This window comes from Grus americana, chromosome Z (genome assembly GCF_028858705.1).
Source record: "Grus americana isolate bGruAme1 chromosome Z, bGruAme1.mat, whole genome shotgun sequence".
Lineage (NCBI taxonomy): Eukaryota > Metazoa > Chordata > Aves > Gruiformes > Gruidae > Grus > Grus americana.
The window spans coordinates 57087573-57107194 of NC_072891.1; the positions used below are offsets into that span (position 1 = coordinate 57087573).

Consider the following 19622-nt stretch of genomic DNA (forward strand, 5'->3'; position numbering starts at 1 on the left):
CTTTGGAAGGACAGGGTGGTGTTTGGAGAGGAGTGACCGGCAGTGATCCTTCCATACCATAGAACATTCACCCTGGAGTCCAGGCCTGTTGCTTGCACATGGGTCTACAATGACCTTTCTCATACACCTGAATGTGCTACTTGTGTTGACAAGGAAAATAGGAGTGAAGCATGCACAATGCAGGGTTGTGTTTGATTGTACAGCAGAAGAAGAGTTGGAAGAAGCAGCCACCATTACACCATTAATCTCTTGTCCTGGTTCTGGCAAGGATAGAGTTAATTTCACAAGGAGCCAGGACAGGTGAGCCAAGCTGGCCGGGGGCTATTCCATACCATGTGACATCATGCTCACCATAAAAGGGGGCTAGTTGGGCAGGGGCGGGTTCCGCGTGGCTCTGGGACGGGTTGAGTGTCTGGTCGGTGGGTCTCCAGTCTCTGTCGTTGGATCGGTAAATTGTTCTTTGTTATCACCCTTTGTTAATATCTGTTATCAGTACTGTTGTTGATTGTTTCCCTCTCCCTTGCTGTCCCAGTAAACTGCCCTTATCCCAACCCTCGAGGCTTTGCCCTTGTTTTTCCGTTCTCCTCCCCATCCCGCTGGGGGAGGGGTGAGTGAGCAGCGCGTGGCACCCAGCTGCCAGCTGGGGCTAAACCACGTCAGTCCTTTTGGCGCCCAACATGGGGCACGAAGGGTTGTGATAACGACAAGTATGACCCAAGTGTGTTAAAACAAAGTTGTTATAAGCATTTATAATGTTATTGAAACAGTCACTGGTCATAATGATGTTCTGTTTGGTCACATGGCTCTGGTTTGTAAACCCGTGTTTACTCTATGTAATCCCTGCAGCGCTCTTTATCACCTCTGGGAGAGGGGTTTATGTTCTCATGTTGTTGTATTGTGTGATAATGACTTATGATAAGATATCATCGATGGTCATGAGTCTGAGCTGGTACTTGTACGTAGCATTTCTGTCAGGCCCGTACCTCGGTCAGTATCTTTCAGAACTGATTAATAATTGCACCCAGTCTATGGGGAAGACGGGGGGGATACCTTCTCCCACTCTTTCACCTCCCCTTTCCCCTTTTGGTTGGTTACAACAATTTTTGAGAATTTTGAATACCCTTGGAATGTTCAGGCCAGTATATTCCTATTGCTAGGTCTCCTGCATGCTTTCCAAATCCTGTTCAGGGTTAGCAAAAATTGTTTCAAGAATACCACCCAGGGATCTTCCCCAAGGCTGAATGGTCAGGGCTGGCATGGCATGGGGGAGACTATGGGTGGGTATCTAGAGACCTTTGCACCCCCAATGGTTTGGAGCTTCACTCCCAAACAACTGCAAGACCCTGATAAAATGGTAGAATATTTGAAAGGAAAATGCTGTGGGGATTCTAAGGAGACACAACTTACTGCACTGGGCCCTGGCCACAATCTGTCAAACACTGCTTGATAGTAGACAGCACCATCCAGAGGGAGAGAGCGGACCCACAGGCCCTGCAGCTACCCGAGCCCCTGCAACAGGCACTGTAGCCGAGCCAAAAGATCAACCCATACCAGTATCAGTTGCCCCTATACACAAAAAGAAATGCACAAGGAAATCGGTTCGCTTAGTGAGAGATGATGATGAACCGGGACCATCACGAGAACAAGAAGAAGAGCCAGAACTAGAAGTGATCACTCGATCCCTGTCCCTGAGTGAGCTGTGAGATATGCGGAAAGACTTCAGCCGCCTTCCAGGGGAGCACATTATTACCTGGCTGCTCTGCTGCTGGGATAATGGGGCCAGTAGCCTGGAACTGGAGGGCAGGGAGGCCAAGCAGCTAGGATCCCTGTCTAGGGAAGGGGGCATTGACAAGGCCATTGGGAAGAAGGCACAGGCCCTCAGCCTCTGGAGGCGACTCCTGTCAAGTGTGAGGGAAAGGTATCCTTTCAGTGAAGATGTTGTATGCCGGCCAGGCAAGTGGACCACCATGGAACGAGGTATCCAATATCTGAGGGAATTAGCTGTGCGGGAGATGGTTTATTATGATCCGTTTATTATGATCCAGACAACGCACAGTTGCCCACAGACCCCGATGAAGTCCAATGTACCCGACCCACGTGGCAAAAATTTGTACGAAGTGCACCATCATCGTACGCCAACTCATTGGCAGTCATCGACTGGAAAAGTGAAGAGGCACCCACAGTGGACGAAGTGGCTGGCCGACTCCGGCAATATGAAGAGAGCCTTTCTTCCTCCCTCGTCTCGGCTGTGGAGAAACTGTCCCAGGACGTCCGGCAACTCAAAGAGGATATATCTTACTCTTCACCTGTACAGACCTGTATTGCAGCTGTTAGGAGTAAGTGTTTTTCTGCTCCAGAGAGGGGATATAGAGCATACACACCACGAGATATCCTGTGGTTTTATCTGCGTGACCACGGAGAAGACATGAGGAAATGGGATGGGAAGCCTACCTCAACCCTGCAGGCACGCGTACATGAGCTACAAGGCAAGACAGCTGGACAAAGGGACTCTTCCAGAAAGAATGCCGCTCCAGTTTCCACCAGGCAGCCCTCCAGACCAAGTGAAAGGCCCGATCGTACTTATGATCCTCTTGAAGGGACTTCTAAGTCCTTTTTGCAAGAGGTGAATAGTGACTATGATGAGCAGGATTAGAGGGGCCCTGCCTCCAGCCAGGTGGAGGAAAGGGACAATAGAGTGTATTGGACTGTGTGGATCCGATGGCCTGGCACATCGGACCCACAAGAGTACAAGGCCCTAGTGGACACCGGTGCACATTGTACTATAATGCCATCGAGCTATGAAGGGGTGGAACCGATATCTATTTCTGGTGTGATGGGGGGATCCCAACAGTTGACTCTGTTGGAGGCTGAAGTAAGTCTAACTGGGAATGAGTGGCAAAAGCACCCCATTGTGACTGGCCCAGAGGCTCCGTGCATCCTGGGCATAGACTACCTCCGGAAAGGGTATTTCAAAGACCCAAAAGGCTACCGGTGGGCTTTTGGAATAGCTGCTTTGGAAGCAGAGGAAACTGAACCATTGTCTAGTTTGCCCGGTCTCTTGGAGGAACCTTCTGTTGTAGGGTTGCTGAGGGTTGAAGAGCAACAGGTGCCGATTGCTACCACAACTGTGCACCGGAGGCAATACCGCACCAACAGAGACTCCCTGGTTCCCATCCACGAGCTAATTCGTCAACTGGAGGGTCAGGGAGTGATGAGCAGAACCCACTCACCCTTTAACAGTCCCATATGGCCAGTGCTGAAGTCCAGTGGAGAGTGGAGGCTGACGGTAGACTATCATGGCCTGAATGAAGTCACACCGCCGATGGGTGCTGCCATGCCAGACATGCTGGAGCTTCAATATGAACTGGAGTCAAAGGCAGCCAAATGGTACGCCACGATTGATATAGCTAATGCATTTTTCTCGATCCCTTTGGCAGCAGAGTGCAGGCCACAGTTTGCCTTCACTTGGAGGGGCGTCCACTACACCTGGAATCGACTGCCCCAGGGGTGGAAACGCAGCCCCACCATTTGCCATGGGCTGATCCAGACTGCACTGGAAAAGGGTGAAGCCCCAGAGCACCTGCAATACATTGATGACTTCATTGTATGGGGCAACTCAGCAGAGGAAGTTTCTGAGAAAGGGAAGAAAATAATCCAAATCCTGTTGCTGGCTGGCTTTGCCATAAAGCGAAGTAAGGTGAAGGGGCCTGCGCAGGTAATCCAGCTTTTAGAAATAAGGTGGCATGATAGGTGGCGTCAGATCCCAATGGATATTACCAACAAAACAGCAGCCATATCTCCACCAGCCAACAAAAAGGAGACACAGGCTTTCTTAGGCGTTGTGGGTTTCTGCAGAATGCACATTCGGAATTACAGTCTGATAGTAAGCCCTCTCTACCACGTAACCCAGAAGAAGAATGATTTCAAATGGGGCCCTGAGCAACAACAAGCTTTTGAACAAATTAAACAAGAAAGAGTTCATGCCGTAGCTCTTGGGCCAGTCCGGGCAGGACCAGATGTAAAAAATGTGCTGTACACTGCAGCCCGGGAGAATGGCCCTACCTGGAGTCTTTGGCAGAAAGCACCAGGGGAGACTCGAGGTCGACCCCTGGGGTTTTGGAGTCAGGGATACAGAGGATCCGAGGCCCGCTACACTCCAACAGAAAAGGAGATACTGGCAGCCTATGAAGGGGTTTGAGCTGCTTCAGAGGTGATTGGCACTGAAGCACAGCTCCTCTTGGCACCCCGACTGCCAGTGCTGGGCTGGATGTTCAAAGAGAGGGCTCCTTCTACACATCATGCAACCGATGCTATGTGGAGTAAGTGGGTTGCACTGATTACACAGCGGGCTCGGATAGGAAGCCCCAATCGTCCAGGAATTCTGGAACTGATCACAGACTGGCCAGAAGGGAAAGATTTCGGAATGTCGCCAGAGGAGGAGGTGACACGTGCTGAAGAAGCCCCACCATATAATAAACTAACAGAAGATGAGAAACCATATGCCCTCTTCACTGATGGGTCCTGTGGCATCGTGGGAAAGCATCGAAGGTGGAAGGCCGCTGTATGGAGTCCTACACGGCGAGTTGCAGAAGCTGCTGAAGGAGAAGGTGAATCGAACCAGTTTGCAGAGGTGAAAGCCATCCAGCTGGCTTTAGATATTGCTGAAAGAGAAAAGTGGCCAACACTGTACCTCTATACCGACTCATGGATGGTGGCCAATGCCCTGTGGGGGTGGTTACAGCAGTGGAAGCGGAGCAACTGGCAACGCAGAGGCAAACCCATCTGGGCTGCCCCATTGTGGCAAGATATTGCTGCCTGGCTAGAGAAGCTAGTTGTAAAGGTACGTCATGTAGATGCCCATGTACCCAAGAGTCGGGCCACTGAGGAACATCAGAACAACCAGCAGGTGGATCAGGCTGCCAAGATTGAAGTAGCTCAGGTGGATTTGGATTGGCAGCGTAAGGGTGAATTATTTATAGCTCGGTGGGCCCATGACACCTCAGGCCATCAAGGAAGAGATGAGACATATAGATGGGCCTGTGATCAAGGGGTGGACTTGAGCATGGACACCATCTCACAGGTCATCATCCATCAATGTGAAACATGCGCTGTAATCAAGCAAGCCAAGCGGGTAAAGCCTCTGTGGTATGGAGGCCGATGGTTGAAATATAAATATGGGGAAGCATGGCAAATCGACTACATCACACTCCCACAAAGCCGCCAAGGCAAGCGTTATGTTCTTACAATGGTGGAAGTAACCACTGGATGGCTGGAAACATATCCTGTGCCCCATGCCACTGCCCGGAACACCATCCTGGGTCTTGAAAAGCAAGTCCTGTGGCGACACGGCACCCCAGAGAGAATTGAGTCAGACAACGGGACTCATTTTCGGAACAACCTCATAGACACCTGGGCCAAAGAGCATGGCATTGAGTGGGTGTATCACATCCCCTACCATGCACCAGCCTCTGGGAAAATTGAAAGGTACAATGCACTGCTAAAAACTACCCTGAGAGCAATGGGTGGTGGGACCCTCAAACACTGGGACACACATTTAGCAAAGGCCACCTGGTTAGTTAACACTCAGGGATCTGCCAATCGAGCTGGCCCTGCCCAATCAAAATTTCCACGCCCAGTAGAAGGGGATAAAGTTCCTGTAGTGCGCATGAAAAATATGTTGGGTAAAACAGTTTGGGTTATCTCCGCTTCAGGCAAAGGCAAGCCCATCTTGTGGGATCGCTTTTGCTCAGGGACCAGGGTGCACTTGGCGGGTGATGAGAAAGGATGGGGAAGTCCGGTGTGTACCCCAAGGGGATTTGATTTTGGGTGAAAATAGCCCATAAATTAAATTGTATGATGTTAATAGCTATATACTGTATCAATGGTATGACCATAAGAATCACCCAAAACTAATGATGGACTTTGGAACTGGAACTGACTTCAACTGGTGCCCAGGAACTTCATTGAAAAATCACATCTTTGATGTCCAGACTGCGAGCATGGACCATACCAGATACACCAGCCGTGAAAAACTCTGGATGCAGCGTGCAACAGTCCAGCAGCACGCACCATTGTTCCTGCTCTGAGAGACTGTAATGGCAGATGGAACCCAAAGCCATGGACTAAATGAACTCGATGGACACTTTAGAGCGATGGCCCATGGAGTAAGAGAATGGTGTCTGTGAAATAATCTGGGCATGACGTAGATGGTATAGAATAAGGGGGTGGATAATGTCCTGGTTCTGGCAAGGACAGAGTTAATTTCACAAGGAGCCAGGACAGGTGACCCAAGCTGGCCAGGGGCTATTGCATACCATGTGACATCATGCTCACCATAAAAGGGGGGCTAGTCAGGCAGGGGAGGGGTGGCGTGGTTTTTGGCGCAGTTCCGGGAAGGGCTGAGTGGTCTGTTGGTTGGTGGGTCAGTCATTGGATGGGTAAATTGTTCTCTGTTATCACCCACTGTGAATATCTGTTATCAGTACTGTTGTTGATTGTTCCCCTCTCCCTTGCTGTCCCAGTAAACTGCCCTTATCCCAACCCTCGAGGCTTTGCCATTGTTTTTCTGTTCTCCTCCCCATCCCGCTGGGGGAGGGGTGAGCGAGCAGCTGCGTGGCACTCAGCTGCCGGCTGCACCTAAACCAGGTCAAGATGTAATTTTCATTTACAGTAAATGCCCTCTCCTCCATTTCAAATGAGCACTTAGGATAGATTCTTAGACTTCTTCAAGGAAGTCTCTTACAGACCTACTTACATGTCCTAACAATCTTGAAATACTGTGGTGGGTTGACCCTGGGTGGATGCCAGGTACCCACCAAAGCTGCTCTACCACTTCCCTTAGCTGGACAGGGGAGAGAAAATGTAATAAAAGACTCATGGGTTGAGATAAGGACAGGGAGAGATCACTCACCAATTACCACCACAGGCAAAACAGATTCAACTTGGGGAAAATTAATTTATTACAAATCAAATCAGAGTAGGATAATGAGAAATAAAACCCAATCTTAAAACCAGCTTCCCCCCACCTCTCCCTTCTTCCCGGGCTCAACTTCACTCCCAAATTCTCTTCCCTTCTCCCCCTAAGCAGCATATGGGGAATGGGGGTAATGGTCAGTTCATCACATGTTGTCCCTGCAGCTCCTTCCTCCTCAGGGGGAGGACTCCTCACACTCTTCCCCTGCTCTAGCGTGGGGTCCCTCCCACAGGAGACAGTCCTCCACCAGCTTCTCCAACTGAGTCCTTCCCACGGGCTGCAGTTCTTCACCGACTGCTCCAGTGTGTGTCCCTTTCATGGGGTGCAGCCCTTCAGGAGCAGACTGCTCCAGCGTGGGTCCCCCATGGGGTCACAAGTCCTGCCAGCAAACCTCCTCCAGCATGGGCTCCTCTCTCCATGTGTCCACAGGTCCTGCCAGGAGCTTGCTCCAGCATGGACTTCCCACGGGCCACAGCCTCCTTCAGGTGCCTCCACCTGCTCCGGCGTGGGGTCCTCCACGGGCTGCAGGTGGAATCTCTACACCCCTTCATCCTTCCTCGATGGGCTGCAGGGGGACAGCCTGCCTCACTATGGTCTTCACCACAGGCTGCAGGGGAATCTCTGCTCTGGTGCCTGGGGCACTTCCTGCCCCTCCTTCTTCACTGACCTTGGTGTCTGCAGAGCTATTCCTCAGCTCTTCTCACTCCTCTCTCTGGCTGCAATTGCTCTTGATGGTTTTTTTTACCCCCTTCTTAACTATGTTATCCCAGAGGCACTACCACCATTGCTGATGGGCTCAGCCTTGGCCAGCAGCGGGTGCATCTGGGCTCTATCAAACATAGAGGAAGATTCTAGCAGCTTCTCACAGAAACCCCCTGCAGCACCCCCCGCTAACAAAATCCTTGCCACACAAACCCAATACAAACAGATTTCACTTTATCTGCTGTTACGGAACAGCATTTATTCTGTCAATGAAAAGCCAGCCTACAATAGCAGCAAATGAATGGTACAGAAAAGGTTGCTACTGGTGCAGCTGGGCTGGATGATTAACAGAAAACAGAATGCAAGTCACTCAGGTTTTTTAGGACACTGGTACCACACATTATAAGAAACCTAAGGCCAGATAATGAATACTGCTTTTTCACACAATTTATACTGCACAGTCCTTTCAGATCCACACCAGAGCAGCTGCATTTTCTTCACCGGTTTCCATCATTTTGTAACTCCAGCTTCATAAGCTGGTTCTCAAACTTTTGAATGTCTACTTGATGCTTCATTAGGAACTTCCCATTTAAATGAAAAACAGGTATGTCATATTTGTATTTATCATACCATATCAAGTTCTCTGGAAGGGTAATATCCACCTCCTGCAAAATAAACTGTGACAGAAAAGAAATAGGTTAGTACCCACTGGACACTGAAAGACAACACCTGCTTGTCTTTTGATCAATATTTTTTTCAGAAATGCAAGGCTATTTTCTTAGTGCTTTTGGATTTATCCTTCCATGTTGTAGACAATTGCCCATTTTGTGGGTATAAAATACACCTAACCACAATCCTTGGCTGCATGTCTGCAAAGGACTCTCTCCCTTGTCAAGGATGATATTCTTGATCCTCTGTGCAGAACCATGCTCCTGTGAGCACCAACCACAACAAATACGCAGCTGGGAACACAACAGCTGCCTCTTAGGTAGCACAGTGCAACACTTCTTAATGCTTCTGTTAAGTTTCTTCCTTCAAGACAGATATCGAAACCTGCTTGAAGAATGGCAAAAATTGCAATCACATATAGTTCAAATATTCGAAGCCTCACTTACTAACACCCTTCCCAAATGATATCATTACCTGCCTCATAAAAGTTGCAAACTTCTCTATCAAACAAGGCAATAGTATTTACAAATCAGTGTTTTTTTAAAAACTATTGCAACAAGGTGTATATTGGTTTCGTTTGCCAATACTTGAGTAGCATTGTTGCAAAAGGCTTTTGGATAATGAGTTTTATGGAAATCAGTGCTGAAATTGTCTTGAAGAGGTAGCCTATGAAAGTATAACAGCTGCAAATAAATCCAAGCAATTTTCTTTCACAAAGAAAGAGTCCTGATTAACTATTCTTTCTATTTAGAAAATGTATACAGTATTGCAATACATTACCCTTCTCTTATATGGCTCAAGCACTTCTTTTGCTTCATCACATAGAGGGCATGGTTTCTAAAGGAAAATATTCAGGCCATTTAAAGTATACAGTAAAACACATAGATCATTTGTACTGTAAAGTAACAAACAGAGAGGAGTGATCATTACTGTAAATGTGGGTTCCCTCCCCCATGCCACCCTGCCTTACTGCTTTCTAAATCTTTAGTTTATCAGTGCCAGCATGGATGAAAAGAAAACAAACTATTCAGCCACAAAATTTAATTATTTCTCATTTGCTATTATTTTTCTCATGGTGCAAATTAACAGTTTTCAACAGCTCTTCTAAAGGCTGATTCAAGGGCACAGTTTGGAAGGTCATGCACAGACCCCTTCTTTTGGTCAGCAGCAATGAATATTCAAAGCATTGCCATCATCAGCTGAGAACAACTGGGGGTACCACTCTTCATAGATGAATTTCCATTGATAAAAGAGGCATGAGGAAGTCACATGAGTAATTTCTAATCTGTTTCAGATCGAGTCACTTGGATCAGTTCAAATAGCAAAAGAAGGTGATTTAAGATAATCTGGCTGACTTTGCCTGAAAGGAATTAAGTATGATCCCCCACCCTCCAGAGCTGGGAGGACAGTAACCTCCAGCATGGAGAACAGGCAAACAGCTGCAGTGTTTTGACCTGTGATGGAGTCAAAGAGAACCTCTCACTTTTGAAAACTCCCTTGTCTTCCACTACAGTTATACAGCTGACTTCTGCTGATCATGCATCATGATCATTAGAGCAGTGTGTACCTGAAGAAGTGACTCACATGAAGGAACGCTGCTTCAATGTTTGGAATGGCAGAATTTGGCCTATAATTCACACAGCAAGATATACAGTGGTGAAGGTGATAGCTTTGTCCCTCTGCCTTGAAATACCTTTCAAAGCTGACGAAGACCTTATCCTCTCCCTCCCACTTAGAGTCTTCCTAGGGCTTGTTTAAACATGGAATTAATCTGAAACAGCTACTTCTTATTTCCTGCTTGTGAATTAATATGGACTAAATATTCTATTTTTAATTCACATCTAATCTAAATTGTCTTTCCTACACAGAGAAGTCCTTAGCTCTGAAAACCTATGCAAGATGCTAAAGATCAACAGTGCTGTGTTCTTGCTAGTTCTTGTTGCTTTTGGAAAGACTGATATACCTGATACTGGTGACTGAAAGGAATGTCCCAGAATCCTGCACATCAGTTTTGTAACAAGCCAGACTCCTTACAGTTAAAGCAGGACATACTCAGTTCCCTTAGGCCTGTGGAGAGCTTTCTAACATAACAATCACATAAAAGCATTCGACAGAATAAGTTGACTCTTAGCAAAAAATACGTTTTTACTCCTGCTCTGATGGCAAGCTTAAGCACTACTTGGTACTAGTAAGATCAGAACTGGTTTAAAATCAGATAGTAAACTATTTCAACTAACAGTGAAATCTGTTTAAACAGTCTGTTCATATTAGTACATATTTTTCAGTAGAACAGTGCAAGAGCAGGTCTCTGCCATCACTTTAATTTGTAGTAAGACTGCAGGGATAAAGCTGTCTCAGACAACCTTCTCTGTCAGATGTGAGACAGAAGTGGCAAAAGTGACTCCTACTGCAGAGGTAGTAAAAATCCCCTCCTGAAGTGACATATGCTGTGCAGATAGACAACACACATGGTGGAAAGGACAGTTTTATTTCTACAGGTAATTGCCATTTATGCTGCATACTTGGACTGCAGTTTTGTGGTCATTTAATGCTGAAGGAAGCAGACCCATCTGCCTGTCACTGCTTCTTCTTCTGTGTTGGCATAAGCACTCAAACATCTGCTCAGTAGAGCTAGACAGGAGAATTGATCTGCATTTATAATAACCTTGCAAAAAAAAAAAAAAAAAGTTTTTTTTTAACCTGTAACTTTATAGTTCTTCTTATAGCATGCATTGCTCTGACTAATAAACAGATAGTGACCTTTTATTCTTTAACCTCTTCACATGTTACATAGTTTAAACACTCCTTTACGCCTACGTATGGAGTGAACAAACATCGTGCAGGAGGAGGAAATTATTTTACTCGCATCCATCTCCAACAAATACTGCCACACTTATGTCAAAATTCTCAGTGCTGTGCATTTCTAGTTATTCTCCTCTTGAAGGCCACATCAACCAAATAAATGCAGCGTAGCCCACTGTGTGCCATCCTATCTAAAAGTGCAGAAAACCTCTGCAGATAACACAGGCTCTTGATTCATGGAAGGTGACAGTTCACGAATGACCATTCCTGCCCATTACATCCGTTTTCTAAATAGGATTCTTAAGCATATCTGCTCATACCACAGACAAACCTTTGCCTGCATTTTATTCCTGTTAGCATTACACAGTCAATAAAGCAAAAAGAGGGTAAAGCACCATCTACTTTTCCCTCGTGCACTACCAGCACTACTTGGATATATTTTCAGCCTCACAGATAGTGTCGAAATTAAACATATGTACTTTGAAAAGCCTGCTTCGGCTGTTGATGCTTGTCCTGAGCAGATTATGTATAGCAACTCATTTTTGTCCTTCATTTCCAGGATGAAACACTGGCAGTTAGACTGCATTTAAAGAACAATTTTCAACTAGCAAATGGACTGTAGTATCACTGAGATGCAACTATCCCAAAATCTTCAGTTGTTGGTTGTAACTATGTGCTTGCTATAATGAGAGCAGCACTGTGCTGTAAAAGCCTGGTGAAAAAGACACCCCCGAAGTAAAATGCCCAATACTACACAAATTTGAAGGGGAAAAAAAGCATGGTTAAGCCATTTCATCTGGGATTCATGTATATCAAAGCTGATAAATACAGAGTCTTGCCTAGCTTTATTCTGTAAACAACTTTTACCTTGGTGAATAAAGTCAGCACTGGCTTATTTGTGCTGGCTGAACAGAATTGCCTCCCCAGTGGACTGGATGAATGTCTTGCTAGATGCAGTGTTCTGCTTAGAAAACAAAGCACCATCATCCTGTTAAGGCAAAAATAAATTTAATTTAAAAATAAATTTAATTGTTTTGTCGCAAGTTATAGCTCATGAAATTTAATGTTAAGATAAATGTGATACTTCAATTGCATTCTAAAATACACACAATGAAACCATTTTCCCAGGATTTTTATGTTCATAGTATGAACACATTAATCAGAAAAATGGTTTACCATGCCAGGCCAGAAACACTGCGTAGCTCAAAAAGCGTAGCTCCGTTTTAGAAAAAACCCAATGTTTTCTTGCTGAAATGCCTTTTAAATTCCCTAGCACAAATGCTGACATAAATGTATTATGCTGTTTCAACTGCATAGATGCCAGTAAGAATTACATGATATTAACAAAATGCAAAGTGCTGTGCTTTGAACCTCAGTAATCTTGCTGCAGTGCTTGACATATTCTACTTACTCAAAATTATTCCATCAAAAAACTAATCTGTACCTAATCAGAATATTAACATAATGCTTTCTACAGTGAATAAAAAGCTGCAGCCAAGACGATTTAACTTGGTAATATTAAAAGCATGCACATTGCCCTGAGTCCTTCCTGCAACAGCAAATTAATTTATGAGAGCCATTGATAGGTTTGTGATTTCTTTGGGAGAGTTTAAGTAAATTTAGTGTTGTTGAAGGGTGCCACGTTGGAGTCCTGAAGTCACCTATTCATAATAACACTAATAACAACAGTGCTTCCTCCAAAGTTGTGTCTTAATGGGACCTTTGCAAGGCATTTTAGGACTGAAAGGCAAAAACTGGAAGCAAAAGGGAGTCTGCATAGAGACTATCGGCAGATGTGACAATTGCCATCAGAATTTACACCAGGAAAATCAAGTCCCTTTTACATAAAGCCAAACTGTTTCTGTTCAGGCACAACTTACCTGTAGTTTTATTAACTACAGCTAACCACAAACACCCAATGTAATGGCACAAGTCTAAACAACCTAAATGTGAGCAGGACTATGTTGCAACTGACATGCATGTTTTAGGATGTCCAGTAAAAAGGAGCCTCATGTACTCACTGAATCTGGCAGTACTAATATTACATAATTTCATTTAAAAGAGACAGTTTAGCCAGAAGTGCTAAAAAAGAACAAAACATTGTCATTTACTCTCAACTTACGACTACTTAACTGCTACGTTTCTACATAACAACCACAAGAAAAATCAAATGGGTGACAGGGCAGTGCTCCACTAGCCTTACTGCACTGTCAAAGACACCTTTTTTCCCCAGAGGACTGTGGTAAGGGTAACTTGCCATGTTTCCAGAAGAAGTTTCAACAGAGGAAATACAAGGAAAAGGTACTACCCTTTGAAAATTATAGCCTGAATCATCAGATTTCAGAAGCTAGAAAAGAATCAAGGGGTTGGTTTGCTTACTTTGGGGGTTTTTTACCATGTAAAAAACAAGTTGACTATAATACAGTTTTCTGCAACAAACAGGCTTTGAGTTTACTGTTTAGTTTGGGACAGAAAGGGCTATTCATCTGTACGTGTCAAGCTTGATACCAGTAAGAGTCAGCTGCTGGGGCAGAGTGGTACACTTGCTGTTACTGCAAAGTCGCAGGGGACTGGCATAGCACACATTGCCATTGGTCATAGTCCTTGGCAGCTACTGCATTTGTTTTACTTAGCCAGGTGGAAATCTAATTGTCTGGGATTTTACATAATAAACACAAAAATAAGCTTGGAACCTTTTGGAAAAATGCAAATCTGGATAACAGTAAACAGCCTCAGTCATAGTTAGAAATTTTTACGTCCACATTAAATAGGTGCCCAGAATGGATGTGGTTTTGACATACAAAGTTGCAGCATGTCAGCCTGCTCACATGCAAGATAAAAATGCCAAACAGTTTGCATCCTGACAAGTTTTTAAATGAATGCTTTTGTTGCCAGCCTAGCAAGCCAAATTTTGTGCCCTCAAAACAAGGAAAATGCCCCCAAATTCTTCTGTGAACAGCAGAATGAATAAAAACTTGATTTCCATGTATCTTATTCCCCTCCATATATACATATATGGGTATAAATTGGCCCTGGTTCACTCCTTTATACCCCGTTTTGATCCCTCCACCCTCTGCTAAATTTGAGTCCAGTGGACAACTTCTACTAAAACATCAGCTGAAGGGGACTGAATAAGACAACATCAGCACCTAAGCTTCAAGATCTCACAAAAAGAAATAAGCTGGCACAGTGTCATACTTCCTTGCCAATTTAAAATAATTATAAGCAACGGTCTCTTCAGAATTCAGGAACAAATCTTCATTGACCAGTACTACTACTGAAGCAAGAGTCTGCTGTTTCTAGAGTTAGCATAAAACTGGGGTGAATGTTTTTATAAATAACCTAAAGAAAACAGAGTCCTGGCTGTCATTTTTTTCCACCTATATAGAATGATACTAAGGCCATACTGCAATACCAGTTACAAAAAGACTTGAAGGACTAATCCTGATTTATAAAATGGCACCAGTCTCCATCCAGGCCCCAGTCATGCTCTGTTCTTCCATCAGCATAAAGCAGTTTGAGATATCTAGCCCTGCGGGAGGGTGAGATACTGTCAGATGGCATGTTCCCGCACTACAGATGATAGAGCTTGACTTCGCTATGCTTCTGAAGCCCACAGTTGCCAGACAGCATCATTAGGAAGGAGAGCAGTAAGACTTGCTGCATTGAACCTGGGCTAAAGCATGGTGCAACTTCAGTTTAACAAGATTGCAACTAAGGCTCTGCCCCCATAGAAATTTGCTTTTAAATCAGCAGAACTTACTAATTTTACTGGATTAAGTAAAAAGGTCATGGATAAAACCAAATAGCAGTGGTTTTGCACAAACACTGAAGGCTTCTAATATTCTGAAGGGTTAAGTATAGGTACTATTGATCAGGAGCTGATAAAAGCTAATATCCAATCATTCACCAGGCAAATCTACGGCAGCAGCTCAATTTGTCAGAACAGCATCCCAGAACCACGAGGGTGTTTAGCGCACCCATACTACCATCGTGTGAACAAGCAGGTTCCCAACGCTGGCCTGCACTAAGCTAAGCAACATTTCTGGAATGCAGAGCTCCAACCTCAGAGGTCACTCCCAGGCTGGTTTCATCACTGACAAGAAGAAAGTGTCACACAGATGCCCCATGGCATTCATGTCCTGCTCACATCTGTATCACATCTGTCTTTTGTTATTAAGAAACTAAAATGCTAAAAGCACACACAAAATCTTTCAACATGATTATTGTGGAGCTCTCTCTAGCCTACCCCCCCCCAGTAAATGTAAAGATTTGTCTGAGGAACAAAATTAATACATAAATGTAAAGAAGGATGCTTGCAAACTTCAGAGCTTATCCTCCCCATACTACAACACTACAGAATGATTTAATAAATTATGCTTGTAAATTTGGACTTGGCCCATGCTGTATTTTGCAAAGCCAGATTGGACTCATTTCCTGTTAATGGAATTTCCATCACCTAATAAATCCTCATCTGCAAGAATAATAAAATGTGACACTAAAACTAGCCATTATTTAGATGAGATAATTATCTGTATAAACCTTATCTTAGCATCAATCAAGCAAAGACAAGCATGGCTGATTTTTTCTCCAACTATGTACCTTTTAATGATGCTATATCCTCTGAAATAATCTCATCTTCAAGTCACCAGTATACTCTTGCCCTGTGGTTCTGAATGTTTTATATGCATAATTATCAACATATTTGGACAGGATTATGTCCCGTTTTCCACTGATTTGTATACATACACGAGGATGAAATTCTTATTAACTTAGAATCACAGAATCATTTCAGTTGGAAAAGACCTTTAAGATTGAGTCCAACCATTAACCCACCACTAAACCATGTCCCTAAGATCCACATCTACATGTCTTTTAAATCCCTCCAGGGATGGTGACTTAACCACTTCCCTGAGCAGCCTGTTCCAGTGCTGGACTATACTTTCGGTGAAGACGTTCTTCCTCATATCCAATCTAAACCTCCCCTGGCACGACTTGAGGCCATTTCCCCTCATCCTATTGCTTGTTACTTGGGAGAAGAGACCAACACCCACCTCACTACAACCTCCTTTCAGGTAGTTGTAGAGAGCGAGAAGGTCTTCCGTCAGCCTCCTCTTCTCCAGACCAAACAACCCCAGTTCCCTCAGCCATTCCTCATAAGACTTGTTCTCCAGACCCTTCACCAGCTTTGTTGCCTTTCTTTGGACACGCTCCAGCACCTCAATGTCCTTCTTGTAGTCAGGGGCCCAAAACTGAACACAGTACTCGAGGTGTGGCCTCACCAGTGCCGAGTACAGGGGGACGATCACTTCCCTACTCCTGCTGGCCACACTATTTCTGATACAAGCCAGGATGCTGTTGGCCTTCTTGGCTACCTGGCCACACTGCTGGCTCATACTCAGGCAGCAGTCAACTAACACCCCCAAGTCCTTTTCTGCTGGGCAGATTTCCAGCCACTCTTCCCCAAGCCTGTAATGTTTCATGCAGGCATTTGTCTGCATACACTTTACATTAATGTAATACCTGATTTTGGAACCCTAGTTCAGGTTTGACAGAAGATGGGGATAGCCTGGACAAATCACATCTCTTTCTGCAAGGTAACAGGAACACATCAGGAACATGCGTAATGTTACATTGAAAATGTCCTAGACATTTTCTAGCTATTTGCCTTAAAAAAACTTTCTAAGTGTCTATTAAGCTGACTCCTATCCTCCATTTAATCCTCATTCTAGTTTGAGAAAGTATCAACTGAAAGAGAATGGAGAAAACAAGCAGATGCAAATGTAAGAACACATGCTGCTGGCCCAAGTCAGTGATGGTTTAAAACAGCCTTATTCTGTTCTCCCTCATTCAAATCCAGCTATGGTCACCAAGGAAAGCAAACTTGCTGGCAGTCTGCTGTTGTCAGTTTGAGTACTTACCAGGGTAATGCTGAACAAGAAAATATGGTGCCATAGCAAGAGACCAACGAGCTTGAGTGAGTAGGGACACCAAATCCTGCAGTTGTTGAGATCCCCACAAGGCTTTTACAGCACCAGCCTTTCAGAGGAGGCATGCAAAACAGAGGAAAATTTTGAACTTCTTTTTTGCAAACATACTTAACTTTAAAGGTTTTTAGGAAGGAATCAGGTTTTTAAATCAACTCAGAATTCAAAAATGTCATCAATAATACCACCTGTTTCTGTGAGGTGATGTTATATATCAATCAATGCATATTCTACACATTTTCTCCTCCAAACTACAGTAACCTGGGGTAAATGCCACAAACACATTGCATTCCATCCCAGAAAAGATCAGAAGTATAATTTCATTCTAACATGCAACAAATTTTGTTTAGTGATCCCTCCAGAGGTATCCACTGTAGACTCTGGTCTGAGGCCCATATTCTGCATTTCAGACAATTTAAAAAACATTCAACAGGTTGCTGTAATGGCCACAAGACCATTTCTGAAGACTAAAGAAAGTGCATATGCAATGGACCATTATCATAAAGTAAAATTATAATGGAGTTTAAAAGCCTGTTTTAAACATGTCCATTTGAAAACTTTTCAGCTAAATGATCCATTCCCCCCAAGGGCTGGGGGCAAGCCAAATCGAGTAAAGAGTGTATCCGGAGATCTTCCCATTATGTCCTGTAATGAGAAAGCCTTATTTCTTTTGATGGTATTTTCTAAATCAGTAATACCCTCTACAGAGAGAGTCAAAGCCCATTAAAAACCACCACTGCTCAAGAGACGCGCCAGTGCCGGCTGTCCGGGGCTTAGCCAGCGGCGCCCCGCCACCCTGCCTCCCTCCGCCCGGCTTCTGTCCTCCAGGGCGGCGTCCGCAGGCCCGGTGCCGGCGGGGGACTGCGTCCACGGCCCACCGCAAGGCCCGCGCTTGCACCGCCAGCGCCGGGGAAGGCCCTGCTGCCGCTGCCCAGGCCCCGCGGCCCGGCGCGGCCCAGCCCGACGCTCGGCACCAGCCGGCGTTAACCCGGGTGGGCCGGGGGCGCTCACGGGGCCCCGCGCGCCTGGCTAGGCTTGCGGCAAGGGCCGGGGCTGCGGTCACCCACCTTGCCGCCGCTGCCTGCCGCCTCCCTCCGCCCCCGCTGGGCCGTGGCGCGAGCTCCCGGCGAACTCCGAGGACCAGCGGACGGAGCCCTGCCCGGGAAGGACGCGCGGCCTCGGCACGCCCGGCCCGGTGGGAGACCGCGCCCGCCGCCGCTTCGGCGCCCCCTGCTGGTCACCCGGCCGCGCCGCCCGCAGCCGCTCCTTCCTCTCCCGCCCCCGAGCTGCGTCGAAGCCGCGGGGGAGGGTGGAGTGCCTTCCTGCGAGCTCGGTGCTCCCACCGAAGCCTCTGCCTCCGTCCTGTAAGAGGCAACTTTTCATACGTCTTGCCGGTGAGAGGCGGTTGCCCTGGCTCCTGCGGATGTCCTCCCCGGGACGGAGGAGCCCCCGCAGCCGGCGCTGCTCGGTTTTCCAGGAGCTGGGAGCTCAGCCGGAACTGGGCGCCCCTTTTTTTCTGCGGGACAGAGTTTCTGGCTTGCACTCGCGACCCTGTGCCGCACTGAGCTTCCCTGCTTCTCTCACTACGTGCCCTTCGTTGTGTATCAAAAAGCAGCCAGCCACCGCATCATCTTTTCCTCCATCCTGGATGGATGTGCAGGACCTGGATTTTGGCCATCTGCTCTGGCTCACAAAGGAATACCTCTAGATATAATGGAGAAAACCCACAAAACCACATTATTAGAGTGGATTATTAAAGCACGAATGGTCACAATAATGAAAGCACATAGGGATCATAAGAGAAAGGTGTGGGGAAAATACACTGAGAAATTGTAGGCAGCATAGGTAGAAAAGCAGAAATTTCCCCTAAGCAAAGGGCCAATCCTGCAGTTCTTTGCCTCATGCTGCTTCTGTTGGCTTCAAATGGAGTAAGCGGGCTTTAATTTATCTTCTTTCCTTTGGAATTGCAATAAGTTTAATGCAATACAAGAAAGCAGTGGACCTAGATTGTGACAATATGTATTTCAGTTTTAGTGAGACTTTCTGCTTCCATGTGACTCAAGCAGCAGCAATGTAGATAAAATAAAGAGTTTTATTAAAGATGTAATATGTTGCTTTTTTATTTTTTACCTTTTAAAATTTAATGCAGGCAGCAAGCATAGTCGTGATTGAGGATAATGTTGGGAAAAACAGTGGGAAACTACAGACATCCATTCTAAACACAATACTATTTTCATTAACAGCTTGCAGCATTACATGGTATGTAAGCTAAGCAAATTAGTGGGTGATATGAGGCTGGGATCAAACAAGAATATTTTGGAGTATATGAATATATCCAAATTAAATTGGAAATCGGCTCAAATTAACACAATGGGATACAGTAAAAGCAGGAAAGGGATTGATTTAAAGAAGTTAGCAAGCTGACAGTCCCAGGGAGAACTCTTTCTCTGCTGAAATGAAGTCACATTCTTGTCTGAAACTGTAAGCTT

At 45.5% G+C, this 19622-nt stretch overlaps 1 protein-coding gene across 2 annotated transcripts; it reads right to left on the minus strand.

Moving 5' to 3' along the window:
• Nucleotides 1-7902: 7902 nt before the first annotated feature.
• CZH5orf63 (chromosome Z C5orf63 homolog) lies at nucleotides 7903-18366 on the minus strand. Of its 2 annotated transcripts, XM_054810644.1 has the most exons (5): nucleotides 18201-18366; nucleotides 17068-17185; nucleotides 12014-12134; nucleotides 9125-9181; nucleotides 7903-8352 (listed from the first exon to the last, which is right to left on the minus strand). In XM_054810644.1, exons 3-5 carry the CDS (start codon nucleotides 12131-12133, stop codon nucleotides 8173-8175), a joined length of 357 nt encoding a protein of 118 aa, XP_054666619.1. In that variant the 5' UTR covers nucleotide 12134; nucleotides 17068-17185; nucleotides 18201-18366; the 3' UTR covers nucleotides 7903-8172. The 2 variants fall into 2 exon arrangements, with proteins under 2 accessions (XP_054666619.1, XP_054666618.1); XM_054810643.1 differs by lacking the exon at nucleotides 17068-17185 and having other exon boundaries at nucleotides 18201-18363.
• Between the last annotated feature and the right edge of the window lie 1256 nt (nucleotides 18367-19622).

Excerpts from the sequence above, each read along its gene's own strand:
- CZH5orf63 (XM_054810644.1), bottom strand. The coding sequence starts at position 12,133 with ATGATGGTGCTTTGTTTTCTAAGCAGAACACTGCATCTAGCAAGACAT. Across the intron at positions 9,182-12,013 it reads TGCTGACTTTATTCACCAAG|AAACCATGCCCTCTATGTGA; the intron begins GTAAAAGTTGTT and ends ATTTTCCTTTAG. Across the intron at positions 8,353-9,124 it reads TTGAGCCATATAAGAGAAGG|TTTATTTTGCAGGAGGTGGA; the intron begins GTAATGTATTGC and ends TTTCTGTCACAG.